The sequence below is a fragment of the Capsaspora owczarzaki genome (genome assembly GCF_000151315.2).
Source record: "Capsaspora owczarzaki ATCC 30864 unplaced genomic scaffold supercont2.14, whole genome shotgun sequence".
NCBI lineage: Eukaryota > Filasterea > Ministeriida > Capsasporidae > Capsaspora > Capsaspora owczarzaki.
Genome location: NW_011887305.1, coordinates 401,553 through 422,992, shown reverse-complemented (window position 1 = coordinate 422,992; position 21,440 = coordinate 401,553). Strand labels below are relative to the sequence as shown.

General features: G+C 53.5%; 5 protein-coding genes across 5 annotated transcripts; 2 read left to right on the top strand and 3 right to left on the bottom strand.

Moving 5' to 3' along the window:
- The first annotated feature begins 59 nt into the window (after positions 1–59).
- CAOG_07595 (hypothetical protein) lies at positions 60–1,307 on the top strand. The gene is made up of 2 exons (XM_004343419.2): positions 60–870; positions 967–1,307. Exons 1-2 carry the CDS (start codon positions 139–141, stop codon positions 1,180–1,182), a joined length of 948 nt encoding a protein of 315 aa, XP_004343469.2. The 5' UTR covers positions 60–138; the 3' UTR covers positions 1,183–1,307.
- A 254-nt stretch (positions 1,308–1,561) lies between these two features.
- On the top strand, positions 1,562–7,070 carry CAOG_07594 (hypothetical protein). The gene is made up of 12 exons (XM_004343418.2): positions 1,562–1,614; positions 2,960–3,014; positions 3,164–3,304; positions 3,389–3,444; positions 3,534–4,520; positions 4,623–4,849; positions 4,964–5,378; positions 5,501–5,745; positions 5,903–6,126; positions 6,222–6,313; positions 6,426–6,583; positions 6,714–7,070. Exons 1-12 carry the CDS (start codon positions 1,590–1,592, stop codon positions 6,789–6,791), a joined length of 2,703 nt encoding a protein of 900 aa, XP_004343468.2. The 5' UTR covers positions 1,562–1,589; the 3' UTR covers positions 6,792–7,070.
- A 999-nt stretch (positions 7,071–8,069) lies between these two features.
- CAOG_07593 (dimethylglycine dehydrogenase) lies at positions 8,070–12,174 on the bottom strand (the record flags this gene model as incomplete). The annotated part of the gene is made up of 8 exons (XM_004343417.2): positions 8,070–8,606; positions 8,726–9,792; positions 9,895–10,141; positions 10,234–10,254; positions 10,362–10,580; positions 10,685–10,836; positions 11,777–11,833; positions 11,865–12,174. The coding sequence occupies 8 exons, from the start codon at positions 12,172–12,174 to the stop codon at positions 8,070–8,072; spliced, it is 2,610 nt and encodes an 869-aa protein (XP_004343467.2).
- Positions 12,175–12,993: 819 nt separating this feature from the next.
- CAOG_07592 (heavy metal translocating P-type ATPase) lies at positions 12,994–16,594 on the bottom strand (the record flags this gene model as incomplete). The annotated part of the gene is made up of 2 exons (XM_004343416.1): positions 12,994–14,102; positions 14,416–16,594. 2 exons carry the CDS (start codon positions 16,592–16,594, stop codon positions 12,994–12,996), a joined length of 3,288 nt encoding a protein of 1,095 aa, XP_004343466.1.
- A 708-nt stretch (positions 16,595–17,302) lies between these two features.
- On the bottom strand, positions 17,303–21,112 carry CAOG_07591 (protein kinase; the record flags this gene model as incomplete). The annotated part of the gene is made up of 13 exons (XM_004343415.2): positions 17,303–19,136; positions 19,225–19,299; positions 19,378–19,461; positions 19,549–19,632; positions 19,707–19,790; positions 19,877–19,960; positions 20,043–20,126; positions 20,214–20,297; positions 20,393–20,476; positions 20,564–20,647; positions 20,727–20,810; positions 20,877–20,960; positions 21,030–21,112. The coding sequence occupies 13 exons, from the start codon at positions 21,110–21,112 to the stop codon at positions 17,354–17,356; spliced, it is 2,781 nt and encodes a 926-aa protein (XP_004343465.1). The 3' UTR covers positions 17,303–17,353.
- Between the last annotated feature and the right edge of the window lie 328 nt (positions 21,113–21,440).

Here is a 21,440-nt window from a genome sequence, read left to right as displayed (position 1 = left end):
CTTTGAGCGCGTGCTACAGATGCTGAGCGTCGCTGGCCCTCGAGTCCATCCCCGTCACACATTCAGCAGCAGCAGCAGCAGCAGCAGCGCCGCTCGCTCACGCCATCTCGCGTCATTCCCGACGAGCCTTCGCTGCCGATGCAACCCGACACAAGCCACGAAATGCCCGCGCCTGTAGAACTGAACGAGGCCGAGAAGCTAGCGCTGGCTGAAAGTGCCGACTGCATCCAGTTCGACGAGGACGAATGCCCCGGCCTGGACGCCGTTGATGGATCCAGTCCGTCACCCAAAAAGAGCATGTCGTCGAGGCGCACCGATCCCCGCCGGTCTAGCACAAACCACTTTGCGCGCATCACCGCCGCATTGCCTGTGCTCGATCTCGATCAGGAGCCCGGCGCTGGCAAGCGTCTCGAGCCATCTGTCTCTGCGAGTGCAGTTGCCAACCGTCGCATGTCGCGTCTGCCCGTTCCACCAAGCGCGAGCAAAACGCCCACCATGTCTCCTGCTCTGGAGCGCATTCGAGGCACTCCCAACGCGCGTTCACGCAGCAGTGACTTTGGTCTGGTCTCGTCCGCCGCGCGTCAGCGACACTTGCAGCAACAGCAACAGCAGCAACATCAGCAACAGCAGCAACCGAGCCAGGGACAAGCGCCCGCAGCTGGTAGCACAAGTGGCAGCTATTCCCTTTCGCCCGCGCAGCAACAGCGCCAGTTTGACGAGGCACTGCAGATTGCCATCAACGAGGAGCGTGTCAAGCTGTCGCGCGAGCGGTTTGCGATTGAGCGCATGAGCATGGCCCATCGCAACGAGATTGCCACCCGCGATGCGTGCATTGCATCCCTCGAGACTGAGAACAGCGAGCTGAAACTTGTACGCACAAAAAGCAAGGGAGAAGGGCGAGCGAGGTGTGTTCCGATGTTTTGATGTGCGCTGACTATTCCTTGTACTTTTTCGTTTTGGTTTTAGAAACTGGAAGAGATGGCCAGCCAACTGGCCGTGCTTGAGAGCGAACGAGCGCGCGCAGCGGAGGCGCACTACTCGCAGACGGCGCAACTGGTGGAAGCTCGGTCCGAGATTGAGTCTCTCGTGGCTCCTCGTCAGCAGCAAGCTGAGCAAAGTGCACCGCAGCTTCTTGGCATTGTTCGCAGCGTTCTGTCTCGCTTTGAAGAGCAGTCTGTCTGAGCTCCAAGTTGTTGCAGAACACAGAGCGGATGGTTGAAGGAGGAGGACGCAGAAGGAGGTTGAGAGAGTTGTTGAAGGTGTAGATTTGTAACTTTTGAATGTAAAATGCATGACGATTGACTGAATCTGTGGATCAAGCGGAAGATTGGACAGTGCAGTTCCCATACTCGTTGCAGTTGCTCGAGGTGACAAGAGAAGTGAAACGACGATTGAATCGCTTTTTTTTTCCCAATTTCCTTTCCCCCCCCCCCATTCACCGCCTGTTCCTTGTGACTTGTTATTTCTTTAACTATCTCGTCATCTTCTCTTCTAACCATCGCCACTCCCTCCCTTTTCCCCCACTATCTTCTCATCGTCTTGCACACACTCTTCTTTTTTTGTATTTTTATTCCTAACCAGCTTTGCAGATGTCGGTTCGCGTTGTTGACGAAGGTCTGTTTTTTTTTCGGTTGATTTTTGAACGCTGGTTCTCCCCTTTGCATGCTCTTTGTCTCTGTTGTTGGAGCGGATTGCCCAGCCGTGGCGCGGGGAGGGGGGGGGGAGAACGTTCGAGGAGACGCAGCTGTAATGGCTGCTCAAACTGGTTGGTTTATCGCTGCCTTTTTTTTTTTTTTTTTTTTTTTTTTTTTTTTTTTTTTTTTTTTTTTTTTTTTTCTCCTTTGTGTGTGTTTTCTATTGTTTTGTATTGTTTTTTTTTTTTTTTTTTTTTTGTGTGTTGTTGTGTTTTTGGTTGCCACGGTTTTTTCGTGATCGACCGCGGGACCGCACTGGCAAAGCAAACCCCTGCGACACTCTGAATGCAACACGCTCGTGCTGTCGTAATCCTGCTCAGAACGCCGGGCGCGCACCGCCCTCGGAGCAGCAACAGCGAGCAAAAAGACGCCGTTTCAAAAAATAAAAAATAAAAAAATAAAAAAATAAATCCTCATTGGGTTTTCCATTGAGTTTTTATTTTATTATTTTTATTTTATTTTGACTCGCTTTTGTGTTTTGATGGCACGGCGGAGGATCGGACTTGTGCCGATGCCATTGAACCGCATGCACGCCTTCATTTCCCGTCTCCTGCTCTGTCGCTCTCTCGTTCTGCTGCTCTGTGCAAGCGGGGTGTTTGACGTCTCTCTGTTTTTTTATTTTTATTTTTTATTTTTATTTTATTTTTGTTTGTTTTTTTGTTTTTGTTTCGCCCTTTTTTCCCTTGTTTCCCCTTCATCGAGATCACATTTGCTCACACACCCAACCCTCCCCCAAACACCCACCACCAACGGCGAATTCATCATGTCCTACGATTCGTCGTCGTCGTTGCACTTGAGCTCGTTTGCCGCTCGCCCTGCTGACCCGTCCGGGCTCCTCCCCCTTTGACTTTGACTTTCAACGAACAAACAAACCCAAAAAAGCAAACAAAAAAACTTACTAACGGACGAGTAGAACTTCTCCCCTAAGGATTGGGTACTTTGCGCCGTCCATTTTCCGTATGACTCGGCCCTGTTTTTAGCGGTTTGCCAGAGTGACACCGCTGTTTTTTTTTTTTTTTTTCGTTTTGATTCTGTTGTCGTCAGCATCTGCTGTGAAGATCTGCTGTCAGCTGCTGATCCATCGCCAATCGGTCACTTGTCTCTGTGCCTCTTGCAGCATTCGTGCAGAGTGCGATCAACAGCAAAAAAATCAAAAGAAACGGCCGTTTTGTCTTGTTCTTCATCCACTCGCACTCACGCATGAACAAGTACTCACCTCTCTCCTTGCCTTGCCTTTTGATTCCGATTGTGCTTTGTCATCACAGGTCGAGCGCTCGAGACGTTGGCTCTGCTGCGCAACCCGCACACGGATCTCAACTGGTAAGGGTTCGTTTGGGTTTGTTTGTTGTTTGACGCTCATGTCAAGTGTCAAGCGAGGTGGCGAGTGTGGTGACATTGGGCATTGGCAATACCCCATCTTGTATTACTGTCACTCATTGTAACTGCTGTGCATTTTGATCCGTCCCCAGGGCCTTCTTCGCCTCGGAGGAAAAGGACACAATCACTCTGTCAGACTTTGGCGTCGGTGGTGTTGACCAGCTTGCTTGCATTCTGCGCCCCAACGTTGGTGGATACGCACTGACCCGCGTCAAGCAGGATGGTGTTTGGAGGTAAATGAATGAAGACAAAAGCTTCAAACTGTGGCGCTGACTTGTATCGCCTCTCGTTCTTTGCTTGCCCTTCTCTTCCATCAGGTACTGCTACATTACATGGATGGGAGACGCCATCCCTTCGATGAAGAAGGCTGAAGGTAAAAAAAGAGCAAAAAAAAAAATACCTGCCACTTTGCGTTCGATTTCGCGTCCCACAAAAAACTCACAGCAAGGACTCCTTTAACAGTCGCCAAAAACATGGCCGTCGTGTCCAAATTCTTGGGCAACTTTGATCTCGAAATGCTCGTGTCCCACATGCGCGAAATGACCGAGGCAAACGTCACGGCCAAGGTGCGCGAGGCGTTGACTGGCGAGGCCGAGGAGCCTGCGTCCTCAGCACCCGCCACAGCGCCGCGACGAGCAACCGCCTTGTCGGACGAACCCATGTACATTGATCACTCGGAGGTGTCGAAGAGCTTTATCGAAGACAACCAGTACGAGTCGCTCGACGGCTACAAGCCGTACCAGTATGGCGAGGGCAACGTCGAGGGTGGCGATTTGGACATTTACGGCTCGCATGGATACTCGGCGAGCGCCCAGGCCGATCTGTACGCCGCACCGCAGGACTACCAGGCGGCGACGCCGCTCGAGAGCGGCGACAATTACGGCTACGACGGCGCCGAACTGTACGAAGCGCCGCAGGTCAGCGACCCTGCCGCCGACGCTGCCGCTGCTGCCTACACGGAGCAGTACCGCCAATACCTCGCGCTGCTGTCCGCCGTCTCCCCCGCGCAGCTCCAGGACATTTACGGCACGGCCACTCAGGCGCAAGCTGGTCAGCCGATCCAGTACCAGCAGCTGCTTTCGCTCATGCAAACTGCCCAGCAACAGCAACAAATGAGCAAGATTGAGAAGACTGTCGATCAAAACGCCGTTATCGAGGCTGCTCGTCAGGTCAAGTCGAGTGTCAACGCCACCGGTCTCGGCAAGTTTGCCAGTGTCCGCGGAGCCCCTCGCAGCTCCACCAACGTCTCTGGCGAGGGTCAGCAGGTCCAGATTCTCGACCAAGACAAGGCCACTGCCGCCGTCAAGTCTGTCCGCGATGAGAAGAGTGCCACCAGCTGGGTTTTGCTTGGCTACGAGGGCAAGTCTGTCGCCCAACTTCGTCTGTTGGCCACCGGCAATGCCATTGAAGACATTCGCAAGCACGTTTCTGCCGACATTGTTGCCTACGGTAGGTGTTTCTGTTGTTTTCGTTTGTTCTTTTGTTCGTTTGTAGCTGGGTGCATTTTTGGTTTCTGTTTGCTGACACTTTCATGCTCCTTCTGCAACGCAGCGCTTGCTCGCTTGATCGATCGCAGCGAGGCCATCCATGCCACTCGGTACGCGTTCGTGACCTGGATGGGCGACAACGTCCCTGCGCCAAAGAAGGCCAAGGTCGCTGTCAACAAGTCGAGCATCCTCGCATTCTTGGGACACTACAACGTGGATGTGTTGACCTCCGACTTGAATGAGCTGTCGGAGAGTGTCCTGCTCGACAAGCAACGAAGCGCTGGCAAGGGTGTAAGTTTTCGTGACTTTCTTTTTCTTTTTTCAACACGATCTCCTCTTGCCTGTGAATTTGCCCTCTCACCCATGCAACTCTTCTCTGATATCCCCCCCTTTTGTTCGTTGCAGGGCTCTGGCTCGGGCCCAGTCCCTCGTGTGGCCAACATTTTCTCAAAGCCCTCCGAAACACCAACCGCCAAGCCTCCGTCGTCGCCGGCCCCAGTCGCTCCTACTACTCCCACGACGCCGACCGCACCCACTTCCACCGCCGCCTCCTCATCATCTGCACCCTCGCCGGCAGCTATTGCCGCCGCAAAGGCAGCTGCGCCAAAGACCCTCAGCGGCGAAGGCAAGAAGGTCAGTGTTATCGATATGGCGGCCGCAAGCAGCGTCGTTCAGCAAATCCGCTCAGACACGTCGACTCTCAACTGGGTCCTCTTTGGCTACGAGGGCAAGAGCGTCGATACCATTTGCATGCTCGGCTCGGGCTCTGGCGGTGTGGAGGAGCTTGCCAAGCTCGTCAACCAGGATATGGTTGGTTATGGTATGTCCGAGCTTTTGTTTTTGACCTTTTCGCGCGCGTGTCTTTGTCGTCGGTGCAGTGTGTTTTGTGCGTCTTCCACCAAAAACTTAAACCCAACTTTGCGTTTTTGCCATCCCGCTCAGGTCTTGTCAAGATTCGCGAGGACGCCAAGGGTGGCCTCGCCGCACCGCGCTTTGCCCAAATCACCTGGATGGGCGACAACCTGCCCGGTGCCCGCAAAGCCAAGGTGGCCGTCAACAAGAGCAGCGTGTCTAAATTCTTGGGTCACTACAACCTCGACATGCTCGTGTCGGACAAGGCCGAACTGACCACTGCCAACTTTAGCAGCAAGTTTTCGCAAGCGACTGCTCCTTCTGGAAACACTTCTGTATGTTTCGTTGAGGCTGGGGTTGCGTGGTCCGTTTTTTGGAGTTTTGGATTTTGCATTCTGCACGGCTCGAGAAAAAACAAAAAGCGGGGGGGGGGGAACAGATGTTGTTGGAAACCTTTGACTGATTCGGGTGGTTCCTTTCGACGCATCACAGGCCAAGCCCTCTGCGGTCGCCGCAGGTGCCTCGCCTCTCAACGCGCAACAACCTGCCAAACGCCCCAACAGCGTTGTCGGCGGTGGTAGTGGCGGCTTTACTCCAAAGGCATTCACAGCGCCAAAGCAAGTTGTCACAACGATCAACCACGTCAATTTCGTGGATGTCGACAATCTCAAGGCCGAGATCGCCGAAGTCCGCAACGACAGCAAGCCCAAGAACTGGTACAGATTCGTTTAGTATTGTTCTCTCGTGCTTTATCCATTTTGTGCTTTTGAGGTTGACGTTTTTTTTTTTGCTTTGTCATCGGGCTCTTTAGGACACTGCTGCGCCTGGACGAGCGTAACAGCCAGATTATCTTGCTTGGCTCTGGTGAAGGTGGTCTCAAGCAGATGCGTGCCAACCTGAAGGGTATGGCGTCCTGGCATTGTCGTGTCGCATTGAGAGAAAACAGACGCTGACTTGACCATTTCTGAATGGGTTCTCATTGTTTTCCTTCTGCGGACATTCCCTGATACTATAGACGACATGGCAGCCTTCGGTCTGCTCCGTCAGAACGTGACCATCAAGGGCGTCAACACTGTGCGATTCGCTTTTATCAACCTGATTGGCGAGAAATTGCCAATGCTCATTCGCGGCAAGATCTCATCGTACCACGGTGCAGTGGTGACACTCATGGATGTGAGTTGTATTTTGAGCAACCGTGAATGCCATTGTGGTTGATGGGATGGTGCAAAACGCTCACCGCTTTTTCTTATTTTTTTGTTTCGTCATTTTTTTTTTTGTTGTTGTTGTTATTCCGTCATTGCAGCCCTACCACGTAGACCTGACTGTGCGCAACGTTGCCGAATTGACCGACGAGCTCGTTCTCGAGAAATTGAACAAGTAAATCAAAGCACCCTTTTGCTTTACCCCGCCCTACAAGTGCTATCTACCCTTCCCCCGCCCCTCCCCTTTTTGCAATTCCCACCTTGACTTGCAACAACATGACTAGCTACCATCCATTTGTATTCCTTTCTGTGCTTTACTGTTCTCGCATGTTTTGTTTGTGCCCCCCTCCTTGTTTTCAATGTTGTTGGCCGATTGCACTCGTGCTGGTCGAAGGGACTTGTTTTGTGTATTGTAATGGTTGACATGCTTTTCGTCTATTTGTAATACACAATTTCCCCTTCTACTGCATCTCATCTCTTTATGTGTCATTTTCGTGGCTCACTCTATTTTGTATTCATTGTTCATGTTCGCGTTGGCTGGTCGGGTTTCGCGCCAAGCAGTCACTTTGGTGCCAAGATTGCCGCGACACTGCGCTTCTGCCAGTCGACCCAGTGCAGCTGCAGCATTGGCGCTCACACATCCATATGCACTCACTCGGCCACAGTCCATCCGGAACAGCACCAGCAGCAGCACCAGCACCAGCAGCACGGACAAGAAGGCCCAGCAGAAGGCTCAAGACGACGCAGCCGAGCGCGATCTGTCGCTGCCCGTGCTGTTTCCCAACAACCAAGGAACGCTTCAGAATATCGCGCGTCTAGCTGCTGCATGTACGTGCAAATATGCGATGCACTGGCAGAGCGATTGGGGACCGGAGTCGTTCGAACTGAGAAGCACATGTACCAAACCCAATGACCAACGATCAACCTGTGTACTCACACGACTTGTATGTGGTGGCTGTGTGATGCTTTGGCCACGATGGAATCAACAGTTGTCGTATTCTGGGGCGTTTGGATGGCGGATTATGGCGATCACGAACATGTCTTCTCACCGGTAAGACCGTCCAGCTTTCTTGTTTGCTGAATTTGTCTGAGCCGCTTTGAAACACGCAATGTTATTGACCCTATCGAACGACCGTTGACTTACCACTTTTTGGTGACGTTTGGTGCGGTAGATTCGACGATGGACGGATGAACTTCTGGACCAATTCAGACAAGTATCTCTTGAAGAGAAACTTGCAGCGCAGCAACGAGCAAAGGAGCAGATTGAACAATTGAAGCAGCAACAACAGGCTCAACCCACGTCCTTGAAGCCTGCATCTGAATGAGAGCGAGATGATGGTCCAAGTCATGTAGGCAATATGCTTTGTTGAGAACATTGACGATTCTATTCTATTCTTTTTGTATTGGTATTGGATCAAAAATGGGGCAAAAAACAAACATGTCAAAATCAAACGAGATTAAGCGTTGACCCGAGCATTGGTCGGATCATATGCGGGCTTGAGCGTAGGAGTGGCATTGTACAGCTTGCCGGCAATGTCGATTTGATACTTGCCGCCCATGACGAAGGCCGGGTCGGCAACGCCGCTGTCGTTCTTGACAAAGCCCATGCAGACAGTCTTGCCGACAGCGTAGCCGTATGAGGCCGAGGTGATGAATCCGACGACTTTGCCGTCGCGAACAATGGCTTCATCGCCCCACATGCAGGCATGGTCGCCCGGCTCGGCGCCGTCATCCACCATGAACGAGACGAGACGCTTGCTGACGCCACTCTTCTTCTGGGCAACGAGGGCCTCGCGACCGACGAAATCTCCCTTGTTCATGTCGACGGCGAACGACAGACCAGCTTCGATCGGCGTCACTTCGGATGTGAGCTCGGCGCCCCATGCACGGTAGCCCTTTTCGATACGGAGCGAATCGATGGCATAGTAGCCGCCGAGCGCCACACTCAAGTCCTTGCCGGCTGCCAGAATTTCGTCAAAGAGGGAGCAAGCCATCTAGCGACGTGCACAAGGTAGAAGCGGAACAAAGGAAAAAAAAAAAGCAAAGTGAGAATGATGGTACATATTTCGAAACTTTCTCACAACTCTCCCTGCCACACACTCGCTCCACCTACCTCTTGCGGAACGTAAAGTTCCCAGCCAAGCTCACCAACATAGGTGACACGCGTTGCTCGAATGGTCGTGAAACCGAGATCAACAAGCTGGCTTGTGCCGAAGGGGAAGTTCTTGGACGCAAATACAGAGTTTTCGCTGGTCGGGGAGTCGCACTTGGGCGACTGGAGGCGGGACAGCAGGGTGCGAGAGTTGGGGCCCATGACGACGATGACGGCGTAGGCGGAAGTCACGTCGGTGATGGAAACACGCTCGTCGGGAAGAATGCTCTTGTTCATCCAGTCCAGATCGCGCACCGCTTGAGCGGTCGGGCTCACAACAAAGTACGTGTCGGCTGCGGTGCGGGTGATGGTGACGTCTGTCTCGTAGCCGCCGCGGTTGTTCAGCATGCCCGTGTAGACGACCTTGCCAATCGGCACGGCCATGTTGCCAGCTGCGGTGCGCTGCAGGAAGCGCTCTGCATCGGCGCCCTGGACCTGGAACTTGGCGAACGAGGTCTGGTCAAACACGGACACATTGTTGCGCGTGTTGAGGGCCTCGCGACCCGCGTGCTCAAACCAGTTCTGACGCTTGAACGAGTACACATTGACGGGCTCGACGCCCTTCGGTGCAAACCAGTTGGCGCGCTCCCAACCAAACTTGCTGCCAAACGACGCGTTTCGCGCCTGGAGGCGGTCGTGCAGCGGAGAGCGGCGAACGTTGCGACCAGACTCGAGCTCGCGCTTGGGCCACGGGATGGCATAGTGTAGGCCAAGAGTCTCGAGGGTGCGCTCGCGCAGGAAGGCCTTGTTGTTTTGGAAGGGAGCAAAGCGACGAATGTCGATCGCCCACAAATCCATGGTCGGCTGACCGGCAACAATCCACTCTGACAGCGCCTTGCCCGCACCAGCAGAGCTTGCAATACCACTGCTGTTCATGCCCGCGGCAACAAAGTACTTGCGGATGAGCGGGGTTTCGCCGAGGACGTACTGGTTGTCTGCAGTGAAGGACTCGGGGCCGTTCACCATGTTGCGAACTTCGACGCTTTCGATGGAGGGGATGCGATGGAGGATTTGCTCCATGAGCACGCCTGAGAGAGAGAGAGAGAGAAAGCGGGAAAGAGGGGAGGGGGGAAAGAGGTTGCAAGTGAGACAAGCGCTGAATGTCGTTGCTGCAAGCCCAAGCCACTTACCAAAGTGATCCCAATCGTCGGGAAGTAGCTCAAACTCGAATGGCTTGGGAATGGCATCGTGGAAGCAGGGCTTGCACTTTGGTTCAAAGCCACCAGCAACAAGACCGCCGCTCCATTCGCGGAAGTACGTGTAACCGTCGGGGTCGCGCATCACGGGCAAATTGGGGTGGACGCCCTGCAGGTTCTTTGTGACAATGTAAAAGTGCTCGGCAGCATGCAGCGGGATGTTGACTTGGGGCTCGCTCAGCTGTCGGAGAGAAAGTGGAATGAGGGAAGTGCACGGGTGAGCCGTTTAAATCCATGATGGGGGCCCCCATTTCAATAGTGTCAACTAGTTACCTTGCCAATCTCGCGCGACCACTGATGAGGAGGGTGAAGGGGAGACAACGCCGAAAAAAAAATCCAAAAAATGAGACAAAAAAACAAACAACTCGACACACGCAACCCGAAAGCGATTCGTCACGTACCAGGCCGCCGCAGTTGACGAAAACGTCGCAGGCAATGTCGCCCTCGTTGGTACGAACACCAGAAACGGCACCGTTCTTGGTAAAGACTTTTTGGACCTCAACGCCCTCGTGAATCTGGACGCCATTCATCTTGGCGCCCTTCGAGAAGGCATTGCACAAGTCTGTTGAGGTGGCGACACCGTCTTCTGGCAGCCACAATGCTCCAGCCAGATCGTCAGTCTGTTTGAAAATCAAGCACACAAAACAAAATCAAAAGCAAAAGATGAGCTGAGCAACTGACGATAATCTCTTTCTCGCTTCAGCACCAAACTCAATGGACGTACGCGCATCATGGGATAGAGCTTTGAGACTTCTGACGGGCTAATGATCTCGGCCTTGATGCCGAACGCGGCGGCCTTGGCAGCGTTGCGCTTAATGTGAGTGAGGCGCTCCGAGTCCTTGCGCGCGACCGTGATGGAGCCGCATTGCCGCCAGCCTAAGTAAACATCCAAACAGCACCACACAACAGCAAACGACAAGTGAGAAGTGGAGCTCGTTGCACTTCCATCCGATTTTTCAACGCGATCGAACGAATGGAGCGAAATGTTCCGACAAGTCTCCCCTGCTTTCTCCTTTTGCTCATTTGAGCACATGCTCGGCTTTCGCCATCATACTGGCGCGGAGCATTGCTTTTTGTCCGCTCTTTTGCTTTCTTCGTAACTGTGAGCGGTTTCCACAGTTCCCTCTTCCTTCTCCTTCCTCGCTTTCCCCCTTATCTCTTCCACTTTGCCCGTTGCTTGGCATGCGAACGGACGAGCTGACTTTTGCGCCGAGTGTCTTTTGCGTGGTGTGTGTGTGCTTGTGTGCGTGTGTCTGATGAGTGTCGGTTTGCTCAACTGTGAACAAAAAAACAGCCAACATGTCCACAGTTTTGAAACGTGACAAAACAGGAAGAAGTTAAAAAAGAGAACAAAAAAAAGAATAGAGCGAAAAGAAGAGCACGCTGAACAAATGCAAAAAGCGATGGAAAGCAAAAACCTGATGAAACGAGAACACAGTGAAGAAGACGAGAAAAAAATGAAAGTGAAAGCGCGAAACGAGAACAAAAACAAGTGAAGCCGAAAATGAAAAAAAAAAAAAAACAACAACAAATGAACAGATGAGCGAAAAAGAAAAGAAAAGGACGAAGTTGACCGCAAACAAAAAACGAACCGATTCCATCGAAAAAAAAAAAAAGCGATCAACGGAACTGAAACAGGAGAAAGTGGAGAAAAGTGGGGGGGGGAATGAAACGGAACGAGAGCGACCAACGGGAACGAGAGCGACGATCGACGTAAAACAAGCGATTGCTGAACTTGATGGTACTTGATGGTTTTGCGCCTCAGTTGTGATCGTTGTGATGGGGGGAATGAAAAAAAAAACAAGTTATCACGTACCTGTCTCGGCTTCGAGGCTCGCATAGACCTTGCTGCCGTAATCCGAGAGCTTGGTCTCTGTGAAGGTCGACCGCATCTTGCCTCAGACCCGCCGCGTGCCAGGTTGTCAGACAGCCAATCTTGCCCTGCTCGAGCAGCACGACGTCCTTCCAGCCGAGCTTGGCCAGGTGGTACGCAACGCTGTTGCCAATGATGCCGCCGCCGCAAATGACCACGCGCGCAGAGCTGGGCAGGGGCTTCTTGACCTTGGTCAGCGTGCCGCTCGCAGCTGATTCCGCGTTCGCAGTCTCAAAGCGAACGACCTTGCCGAGCGATGACGACGACGATGCAACCGCTGCTGCTCGTGTTGAGATCATCCTGCTGCTCGTTGCAGACAGGAGGCGTGTCTGGCGGAGCATGTTGATCGGTCGGGGTGGATGATTTTGAATGAACAAAGAAAACAAAAATGAAGACTGAGCCAAAAACATCCAAGTTTAGCACAGTGTTGAGCAAAAGATCGCAATACGGATCACCTGCGATCAGACAGCGACAGGCAAGTAGTGATTGATGGATGCGTAGAGAACATCCATGGTGCATGTTTGCGCAGTGCAGAAGTGGCCGAGGCATCAGAGGAAGAGTGGGATTGTGATCTGTTGTTGTTGAGTTGCGAACTGCTCTCGTGTTGCGACTGTTTTGCTCTCTCTCTCTATCTCTGTCTCTCTCTCTACCTCGCTCGCTCCTTCAGCTCGCAGGCGCTTGAGCAAAGTAGCATTGCGCTTGAGAAGGAGCAGAGTGAAGTGTTGAGCGGAAGGAACAACTCATGCCGCAGCTGCAGATGGAAGGCAGGCAGCTGGTATCAGCAGTTGACAGTTGGGATGGACAGCTGCCGCTCCTCTTCCGCTTTGAAACTTGCTCACGTCGCATTATTTTTGCTTGATTTATTGGATTGTGACCACCGTTGTAATTAATAACTATGATTAAGATGATGATCGTGGTCGGGATGATGTTTGTGCTGGTTGCGGTGAGGTGAGACGTGGCTGGCCTTCAACTGAAACACTCCGCCATCCTTTTGCCCTCCGCTTCGTTCACAACGCCGTGACATTGAATTTGAACATGCATGATTTTCGATTGTTGGATGAAACAGTCAACACCAAAAACAGAAAAAAAAAGACCAAAAAGAGTCGAACGCACCAATGCAAGATTTCAACGCGATCCACAAACACAACACTTTTTTTGTTTCAGTCCATCCGCGGCTTGCGGTACCAACGGAGGGCCAGCGAAGACATGACGACAGAGACAGAGGACATGGCCATGGCAAGGCCCGCGAGCCAGGCGGGAAAGACCCAGCCAGTGAAGGGGTACAAAATCTCCATGGCAAGCGGGATGGCAATGATGTTGTAGCCGTACGCCCAGACAAAGTTGAGCTGGATGCGACGGAAGGTCTTGCGGCTAATGTCGAACGCCACAATCACATCGCGCAGGTCGCTCTTGAGCAGGACCATGTCGGCGGCCTCGATCGCAACGTCCGTGCCGGCGCCGACGGCCAGCCCCACATCAGCCTCCGCCAGGGCAGGCGAGTCGTTGATGCCATCGCCGACCATGGCCACTGTGTGGCCTTGGGCGCGCAGCTCCTTGACCTTCTCAGCCTTGTCCGCGGGCAGCACTTGCGCAAAAATGTTGGTGATTCCGGCCTGCTGTGCAATGGCGCGTGCAGTGCGCTCGTTGTCGCCTGTGACCATCCACACCTCAATCTTTTGGCGACGCAGCATTTCCACGACGCTGCGCGTCTCTGGCTTGATGGTATCGGCAACCGCCACAAAGCCGAGCAGCTCAAAGGTTGGCGTGGCCGCTGAAGTTGTGGCACCAGCCGCGGCGAGCATGACCGTGTGGCCTTGCCCTTCCAACGCCACCATGTCAGACTCAACCGCCTCAGAGATTGCGACGTTGTTTTCCGTCATCCAGGCGCGGTTGCCAACAACAATGTGACGCGACCCGTCCACCACGCACTCGAGCCCTCTGCCTGAAACGGCACGGAAGCCGCCAATCCGAGAAGCGTCGATGCTGGCTGCAGCGGGATTCTTGGCTTGCAGGTGCTGCACGATAGCACGGCCGAGCGGATGCTCGCTGCCGCTCTCGGCGCAGACGAGCCAGTCCTCAAACTGGGCCTCCGACGACAACGATGAGGATGCGCCAAGGAACCGGAGGTGCGTCACAGCCGGCTTGCCGTGCGTGAGCGTGCCTGTCTTGTCAAAAATGATGGCAGAGGTCTTGTGCGCCTTCTCCAGCGCCTCGCCGCCCTTGATCAGAACGCCGTTGCTGGCGCCGACACCCGTTCCGACCATCACGGCTGTCGGGGTTCCAAGGCCCAAGGCGCACGGGCAGGCAATCACCATGACCGTGATGAAGGTCACGATGGCAAACAACGCAGGAGAAGCATTCATTGGGAAAAAGTCAGAGTCCACGACCTCGAGGCCCACCCACCAGCCAGACGACAAACGTTGCGAGGGCCAGGGACACGACCACCGGCACAAATCGACCCGCAACCTTGTCCGCCAAGGCTTGAATGGGGGCCTTGGATGCTTGAGCATTCTCGATGAGCGTGGTAATCTGCGCCAGAGTCGAGTCTTCGCCAACACGGGTCGCACGAATGTGCAGCGCACCGTTCAAGTTGACCGTGCCTCCAGTGACGGGACTGTCGACGCTCTTTGTCACTGGCAAGGATTCGCCGGTAATCATGCTCTCATCCACGCTGGCCGTGCCCCAAACGACAACGCCGTCAACCGGCATCTTGGCACCGGGGAGGACTTTGAGCAAATCTCCCGCGTTGACCAGCTCGATCGGGATGTGCTTTTCCGTGTAGACACGCGCCGCCGGGGCGGGGCTATCAGCAGCAGAATTCTCATCGACCTTGGTGGTTGACGGCTCGAGCTCGAGGAGAACGGCCGTGGACGGCTGCAGTTCAAACAGCTTTGTGAGCGCCTCGCTGGTCTTGCCCTTGGCGCGTGCTTCGAGGTACTTGCCCATGACAATAAAAGTAATCAGCATGGCAGACGTTTCAAAGTATTGCATCGTTTCGACCATCGGATCGACCAGCCGCAGAATAATGACCAGAACGGACACGGCGTACGCTGCCGTGATGCCAATGGCAACGAGCACGTCCATGTTGGCCGTTCGGTGCTTGAGCGCATTGAATGCGCCAAAGTAAAACCGCTTGCCCACGCCAAACTGGACGATGGTGGTCAGAACGAGAAGAATGACGAGTTGGACTGTGACGCCTCGCACGACTTTGGTTTCGAACGGCTCCCAGACAGCGCCACCGATGAGCTCAAACAGCATGCCGATCAAAAAGATGGGAATGGTCAGGGCGAGCGAGAAGAGAAACTGTCGGCGCAAGGACACAATTTCGAGCTCGCGGCGGTGCTTGGCTTCAGCCGAAGCGCTCGTGCCCTTGCGCAGGCTGGCACCAAAGCCCATGTCATCGATGGCCTCGATGATGGTGCGCAGGTTGGTTGTCTCTGGCGCAAAACTCACGTGTGCGGTCGCGCCGAGCAGGTTGATGGCAATGGATTCAACGCCGGGCAGCCGTCCGATCGATTGCTCAATGGAGGCAACGCACGAGGCGCATGTCATGCCAGTCACCTCCAGCACCGCCTTGCCAGACTCGCGCGGTGGCGGCAGGATGGATGCGTCAAAGCCCATGTCGTTGATGGCTGCGCAAATCGATTCTTCCGACACGGCGGCCTCTTTCGACGGATCAAAGTCGACATCGCAACGGCCCGCCAAAAGCGAAACAGTGACGTGCAGCACGCCCGGAAGAACTTGAATGGCCGACTCGATCGAGTTGACGCAGGAGGCGCACGTCATGCCATCAACAGACAGGGCGACACGTCGTGCGGGGGTCCCCGTGGGTGATTTTGAAGCAGTGCTGAGCTGAGGGACAGTGTCCGGGACGTGGACGAGCTCAATGTTGACGGTGGAAGTAGAGGCTGCTCGTTGCCGGCTTGCAAAGGGGTTGATGCGACTGGCGCTTCGGAAAAGGTTTCGAGCACTGGCGAGGCGCGCCGGTAGGAACCGGGCCAGGCTCGATTGGCGCTGCCCACGAAGAACGGGTGGCGCGTTGTCGGTGGCGGGGCGAGCTTGAATGCCGTTCTGCTGGAGCAGTGCAAGCAGCTGTGCGAGGGTGCCTGCAGCATCTTGGTCGTCGGCGCTAGCCCTGGTGGCGATTTCGATTCTGTTGTTGATGATTCGAACGCCTTGAATGTTGTTTTCGGGTTTGGAAGCGTTGGTTTTGGAGCGGTCGTCTTCGAGGTGGGTGGCTGCAGGGCGATCGGCGGATTCTGCCAGTCCTTTGGTGTTGTTATTGTTGCTGTTGTTGTTGTGGGGCTGGTCACCACCACTGCTGCCTTGAGGATCTTGGAGCAGCAAAACTTTGGCAATGTGCTTGGCATCGTTTGCGATATTGTCCATGAGCAAGTGGAGCGTTGGTTCCCATGGCAGAAGCTTGCTGCGAACATGATGCACGGCCTCCTTGTCATTGTCAGTGAGGTGGTCGTGGTTGGAGCACGAGCATCCTGCAAGTCCGCAGACGCAAAAGTCGACCAATGACTGGATTAGGGTTGGTGACCGCGAGACAATGCGCGAGCAACGGCATAAAGTTTCGTGGGAGGAGGTCTTGTCCGTCGACGACGGTGCACTTGTCATTGTAGTGGTTGTCGCTGCAGATGATGATGAGGCTGGTTTCTGCTGCGAGTCGGAGCGTTCCGGGGCGAACGCGGCCGGATTCGCAGACTTGGCAGTGCACTCGCATCCCTGTGGCTTGATGGCGACGCTTGAGGACATTTCTCTTTTGCGAGCTGGGCTTATTTGTGATTGAATTCAAACGGCTTGACCGGGTCGAGAGAGAGAGAGAGAGAGAGCTACCGTTCTGCTTCCAATTGCGGAGGGGTGAGCCACACCGTCGTGAGCAACGACCTCAACCACCACCCTTCCTTTCCCATAAAACCTTACATTCAGCAAAGAAGAACAAGCAGAGAGAATGGAAAAAGCAAAGAAAGAAAGGAAGACTGAAGCTGAAAAATGGCGAAAATGGCAATGAAAATGATGCAAACCAATGAAAAAGCGCTGGGACGAGCTCGACGGCGATTGGACGCGTTGAAAGCAGCCACGGAGATTAAACGACGTGAATCAGAGCTGGGGTGGCATTGCAGCAATATATACAAGGCATGAAACAGCACGGTCTCTGGCTGAAAAAGTCGAGCTTGGGTGAGTGGGAGGAGGGGGGGGGGAGGAAAGAGTACTTCGAAGACAAGGGAAAGGTTTTGTACAAATCGAGCCAGAATGTGCTCAGAAGCCAATCCAAACCAACATCGTCCCACAACTGTCGACTTGACAATCCCGAACGCATCGCATTGACACAACCGACATCGGATCAACAGCTGTGTTCGTTTCGAGTCTCCCAAATGACGCGGGCATTCTTTCAAGCTGAGCTGTTGAGCATGCTATGAACCGACGCCCCTCGTTCCCGAGTTCGTAACAAACTAGGACATGCTGAAACTTCATGCTGATACACAACAATACACAACAATTTTCCATCTGTCATCAAGGATCCAATGTCGCAAGGAGGCGGCCGAAAGACGGACGTTCATCGGCAGCTTCGTCAAGGCACTCGAGCGCAAGAGTGACAAGCTCGCTGATGCTCGGGAGCTCTGCTTCGGTTGGTTTGAGAACCGAGTCCAGCATCTCAACGATGTTTTGGTTTTTGACAGCCTTCCGCATCTCGTTTTTCAGTCTGGGCCCAGGCTTGGCGGCGGTCAATAGCTCGAGCAGAATCAGGCCAAATGCAAACACATCGGTCTTGGTGGTCATTCTGCCCTCGAAAAGAAACTCCGGACACATGTAAACAGCGGTGCCTTGCACGTTCTGCGTGCGAACGTAGCTCTTCTCATCGAGGTGTTTGGCAGCACGGACAAGACCAAAATCCGACACTTTTGCGTTGAAATGCGCGTCGAGCAGAACGTTGTCCGTCTTGAGGTCGAGGTGGAACAGTGCATGATCGGGGAAGGCTGTCTGGACATAGTGCATGCCGCGGGAGACATCGACAGCAATACGATGGCGCTGGGACCAGGTCAGCGGAGGCGTGTTGTTCTTCAAATTCAAGCGATCGCGAACCGAACCATTCGGCATGAACTCGTAGACCAGGCATCGCTCGTCGCCTTCCTCAGCATACGACAGAATGGCAATGATGTTTGCGTGGCGGAACTTCGACAAAGAGTCCAGTTCCGATTTGAATTCGGCAGCGCCTTGCTTGGATTCGGCGGACAGCTTCTTGATGGCGACCGCAACAGGCGGTCCAGGCAAACTAGCGCCGTACACACGACCAAATGCACCTTCGCCGAGCAGGGAATCCGCAGCAAAATTGTTCGTGGCGCTGACAAGAACTGCAAAAGGAACTCGAGGGATGGTTTCGTCAAAACTTGACGCGGATTCAAGCGCTGGTTGGCTGCGCTCGAGTACTTCGATCCGACCAAAGGCTGATTTCAGTTCGGTATCCTTGAAAGCGAGATCTGAGCGAATCTGTTGCAGCTCCTGGTCTTTGGCAGCGAGCTCCTGGTCTTGAACAATGAGCTTCTGGTTTTTGGTAGCGAGATCTGACCGAAGTTGTTGCAGCTCCTGGTCTTTGGCAGCGAGCCTTTGGTCTTTCGCAATGAGCTTCTGGTCGCTGCCAGAATGATCGGAGCGAAGGTGTTGCAACTCTTGGTCTTTGCCAGCGAGCCTCTGGTCTTTGGTAGCCAGCTCCTTGTTTTTGGCAGCGAGATTGGAGCGAAGTGATTGCAGCTCTTGGTCTTTGGTGGCCAGCCTCTGGTCTCTGGTAGCGAGCTCCTTGCCTTTGGAAGCGAGTTCCTGGCTTCGGGCAGCGAGACTGGAGCGAAGTTGTTGCAGCTCTTGGTCTTTGGCAGTGAGCTTGGTCGTGTACTCCTGGCTTTTGGCGGCGAGACTGGAGCGAAGTTGTTGCAGCTCTTGGTCTTTGGCAGTGAGCTTGGTCGTGTACTCCTGGCTTTTGGCGGCAAAATTTGAGCGAAGTTGTTGCAGCTCTTGGTCTTTGGCAGCGAAATTTGAGCGAAGTTGTTGCAGCTCTTGGTCGTTGACAGTGAGCTTTTGGTCTTCGGCAGCGACCTTTTGGTCTTTGGCAGCGACCTTTTGGTCTTTGGCAGCGACCTTTTGGTCGCTGTCAGCGAGATCGGAGCGCGATTGCTGATTCTCGGTTGCAAGATCGACAGAAGGTTGAGGCTGAGCGTTTGCTGCTGCACGAGCTGCAATCTGAGCCAAGTCGGCAGGCGATGGAACACGCTGCTGGTCAAGTCCATCCGCCCCAATACTGTCCCTATTTCACCACCCAAGTTGAAAGGTTGGTCGTTCGTATTTCATTTGCCTGGATGAAGCAAACAATCAATAAAGATGCGGGGGCTTACACAAATGAACAAAGGATGTTGCCCGTTTGTTTGAGCGCCTTGATTCCAGCCTTCGTCAGGAAATTGTCCCACAAACTAGTGTGGTGTCATCGTCAGATTGTAGCGTGAGCCTGAGCCAAACGAACTTCAAGAGCATCTTGAAGCAATTATTACCGGAGTGTAGTCACCGTAGTGTTCACTTTGAGTGCCTTCGCAATCGCCTTTGCTCCAGCGTCGCCTATCTGATTCTGTTGCAGACTGTCCACCCGCTCCCTCGATGAGTTCTCTGAATGCCTCTGTTGAATGCACCCACTCATATGCATCAATTGAAATGAAATGACTGACTGGATCTTCGTAACCGTCTTGTTCACTTTGAGCGCCTCAGCGATCGCTTGCGCTCCAACGTCGCCAATTTGATTAGTGTACAGACTGTCCGCACACACCCCCCTCCCTTAGTGAGCACTCTTACTGCCCCGTGGATTAGAACAGGTGAGATGGCTTACACGATCTCAGTCAACGTCGTGTTCACTTTGAGTGCCTCAGCAATCGCGCAGGCTCCATCATCGCCAATCTGACTTTGTATCAGACTGTCCAGCGCCTCCAGCAATGAGCACTCTGAATGGCGTCGACTGAATCATCCACTCGCATAAACCAGCCAAATGAAACGCCTTACGAAATGCAAGTCAGCGTCGTGTTCACTTTGAGTGCTTCAGCAATTGCTTTCGCTCCAGCATCGCCAATCTGATTCTCACCAAAGCTGTTCGTTCCCCACCATCAGTAAGCACGCTCAACTCTCTGCTGGATCATCCGCATGCATCAGTCAAGGTGCGATGCCATACCCGATCGAAGTCAACGTTCTGTTCACTGCGAGTCCCTCAGCGATCGCTTGTGCTCCAACAGTGCCAATGTGGGTTCCAGTCAGCCTGTCAGTTCCACCATCAGTGAGCACTTTCAATGTCCTCTGCTTAACTTCCCACTCACATGCACGAGTCAAAATTGAGATGACATACCCTATGCAAGTCAACGATCTGTTCACTTTGAGCGACTCAGAAATCGCCTTCGCTCCAGCATCACCAATCTCATTCCAGCCCAGACTGTCCATCCCCACCATCAGTGAGCACTCTTGCTGCTGCTGCTTGTTGCAAAGTTAGCCCCACTCATATGCATCAGAAAGCGTGAGATGCCTGACCCGATCGTAGTCAACGTTCTGTTCACTTTGAGCGACTCCGAAATTGCCTGCGCTCCAGCTTCACCGATCAGATTATTCTGCAGACTGTCCGTCCCTTCCGTCAGTGAGCATTCTAATTGATCTCTGCTGGATCAGACTCACATACATCAGTCAAAGTGAGAGATGACTTACAGGAGCTCCTTCACTGTCCTGTTCACTTTGAGTGCATCAGCAAACGCCTGCGATCCAGCATCGCCAATCTCATTGTAGTTGACACTGTCCATCCCCTCCATCAGTGAGTCGCTCCATATGCTCTCTGGCTGCATCGCCGACTCACATGCGTTAGTCTACGTACTAGAGATTCGTCAGCCCCTGGTTCATGCTGAGTCCCTCCGCAATCGCGCTCGCTCCAGCGGGGCCAAACAGATTCTCATTCAGACTGTCCGTCCCCCTGCATCAGTACGCTGCTGCGGGATCACCCACTCACAAGCACAGGCCACCTTACTTGATCTTCGTGAGCGTCCTGTTCACTTTGAGTGCTTCACCAACCGATTGCGCTTCCGTCGCACGAATCAAGCTGTCGGACAAACTGTCCGTCCATTTCGTCAGTATCCGGGCTTTCACAGCGAGCCGTCATAAACTCGGCTATTTCTCTTACGATAGATATCCCGTGGCATTCTTGACGTGGTCATACAACTCGCGCGGAGTCCTCCGCGTGAAACCGAAACCCAGAAACGACATTGGTCAAAAAAAAAAAAAACTGAACTTCACCCCACCTCAAACCTCAAAGCGGCTCAGCCAGCACTCCCCCTATTTTTTTACTCCATTTCTTTTCAAATTCTTGCTCGGTCTTCGTGCTCAAAGTTAGCGTGCTCGTACTCGGAGAGCAAAAGCAGCGAGAGCATTGGGCGTGTTTCCATTCAATTCAGATTTCCGCAGACCAACAGCATGCGACTACACTTGGTTGGTCTGCTTTCGCAACGATGTTGGAGACATTGAGGGGGGGGGTGTAGAGCAGCTCTTGTTGCTCTTGTTCTTTTCGTCGCCACAGTTACGACCGAACGAGAAC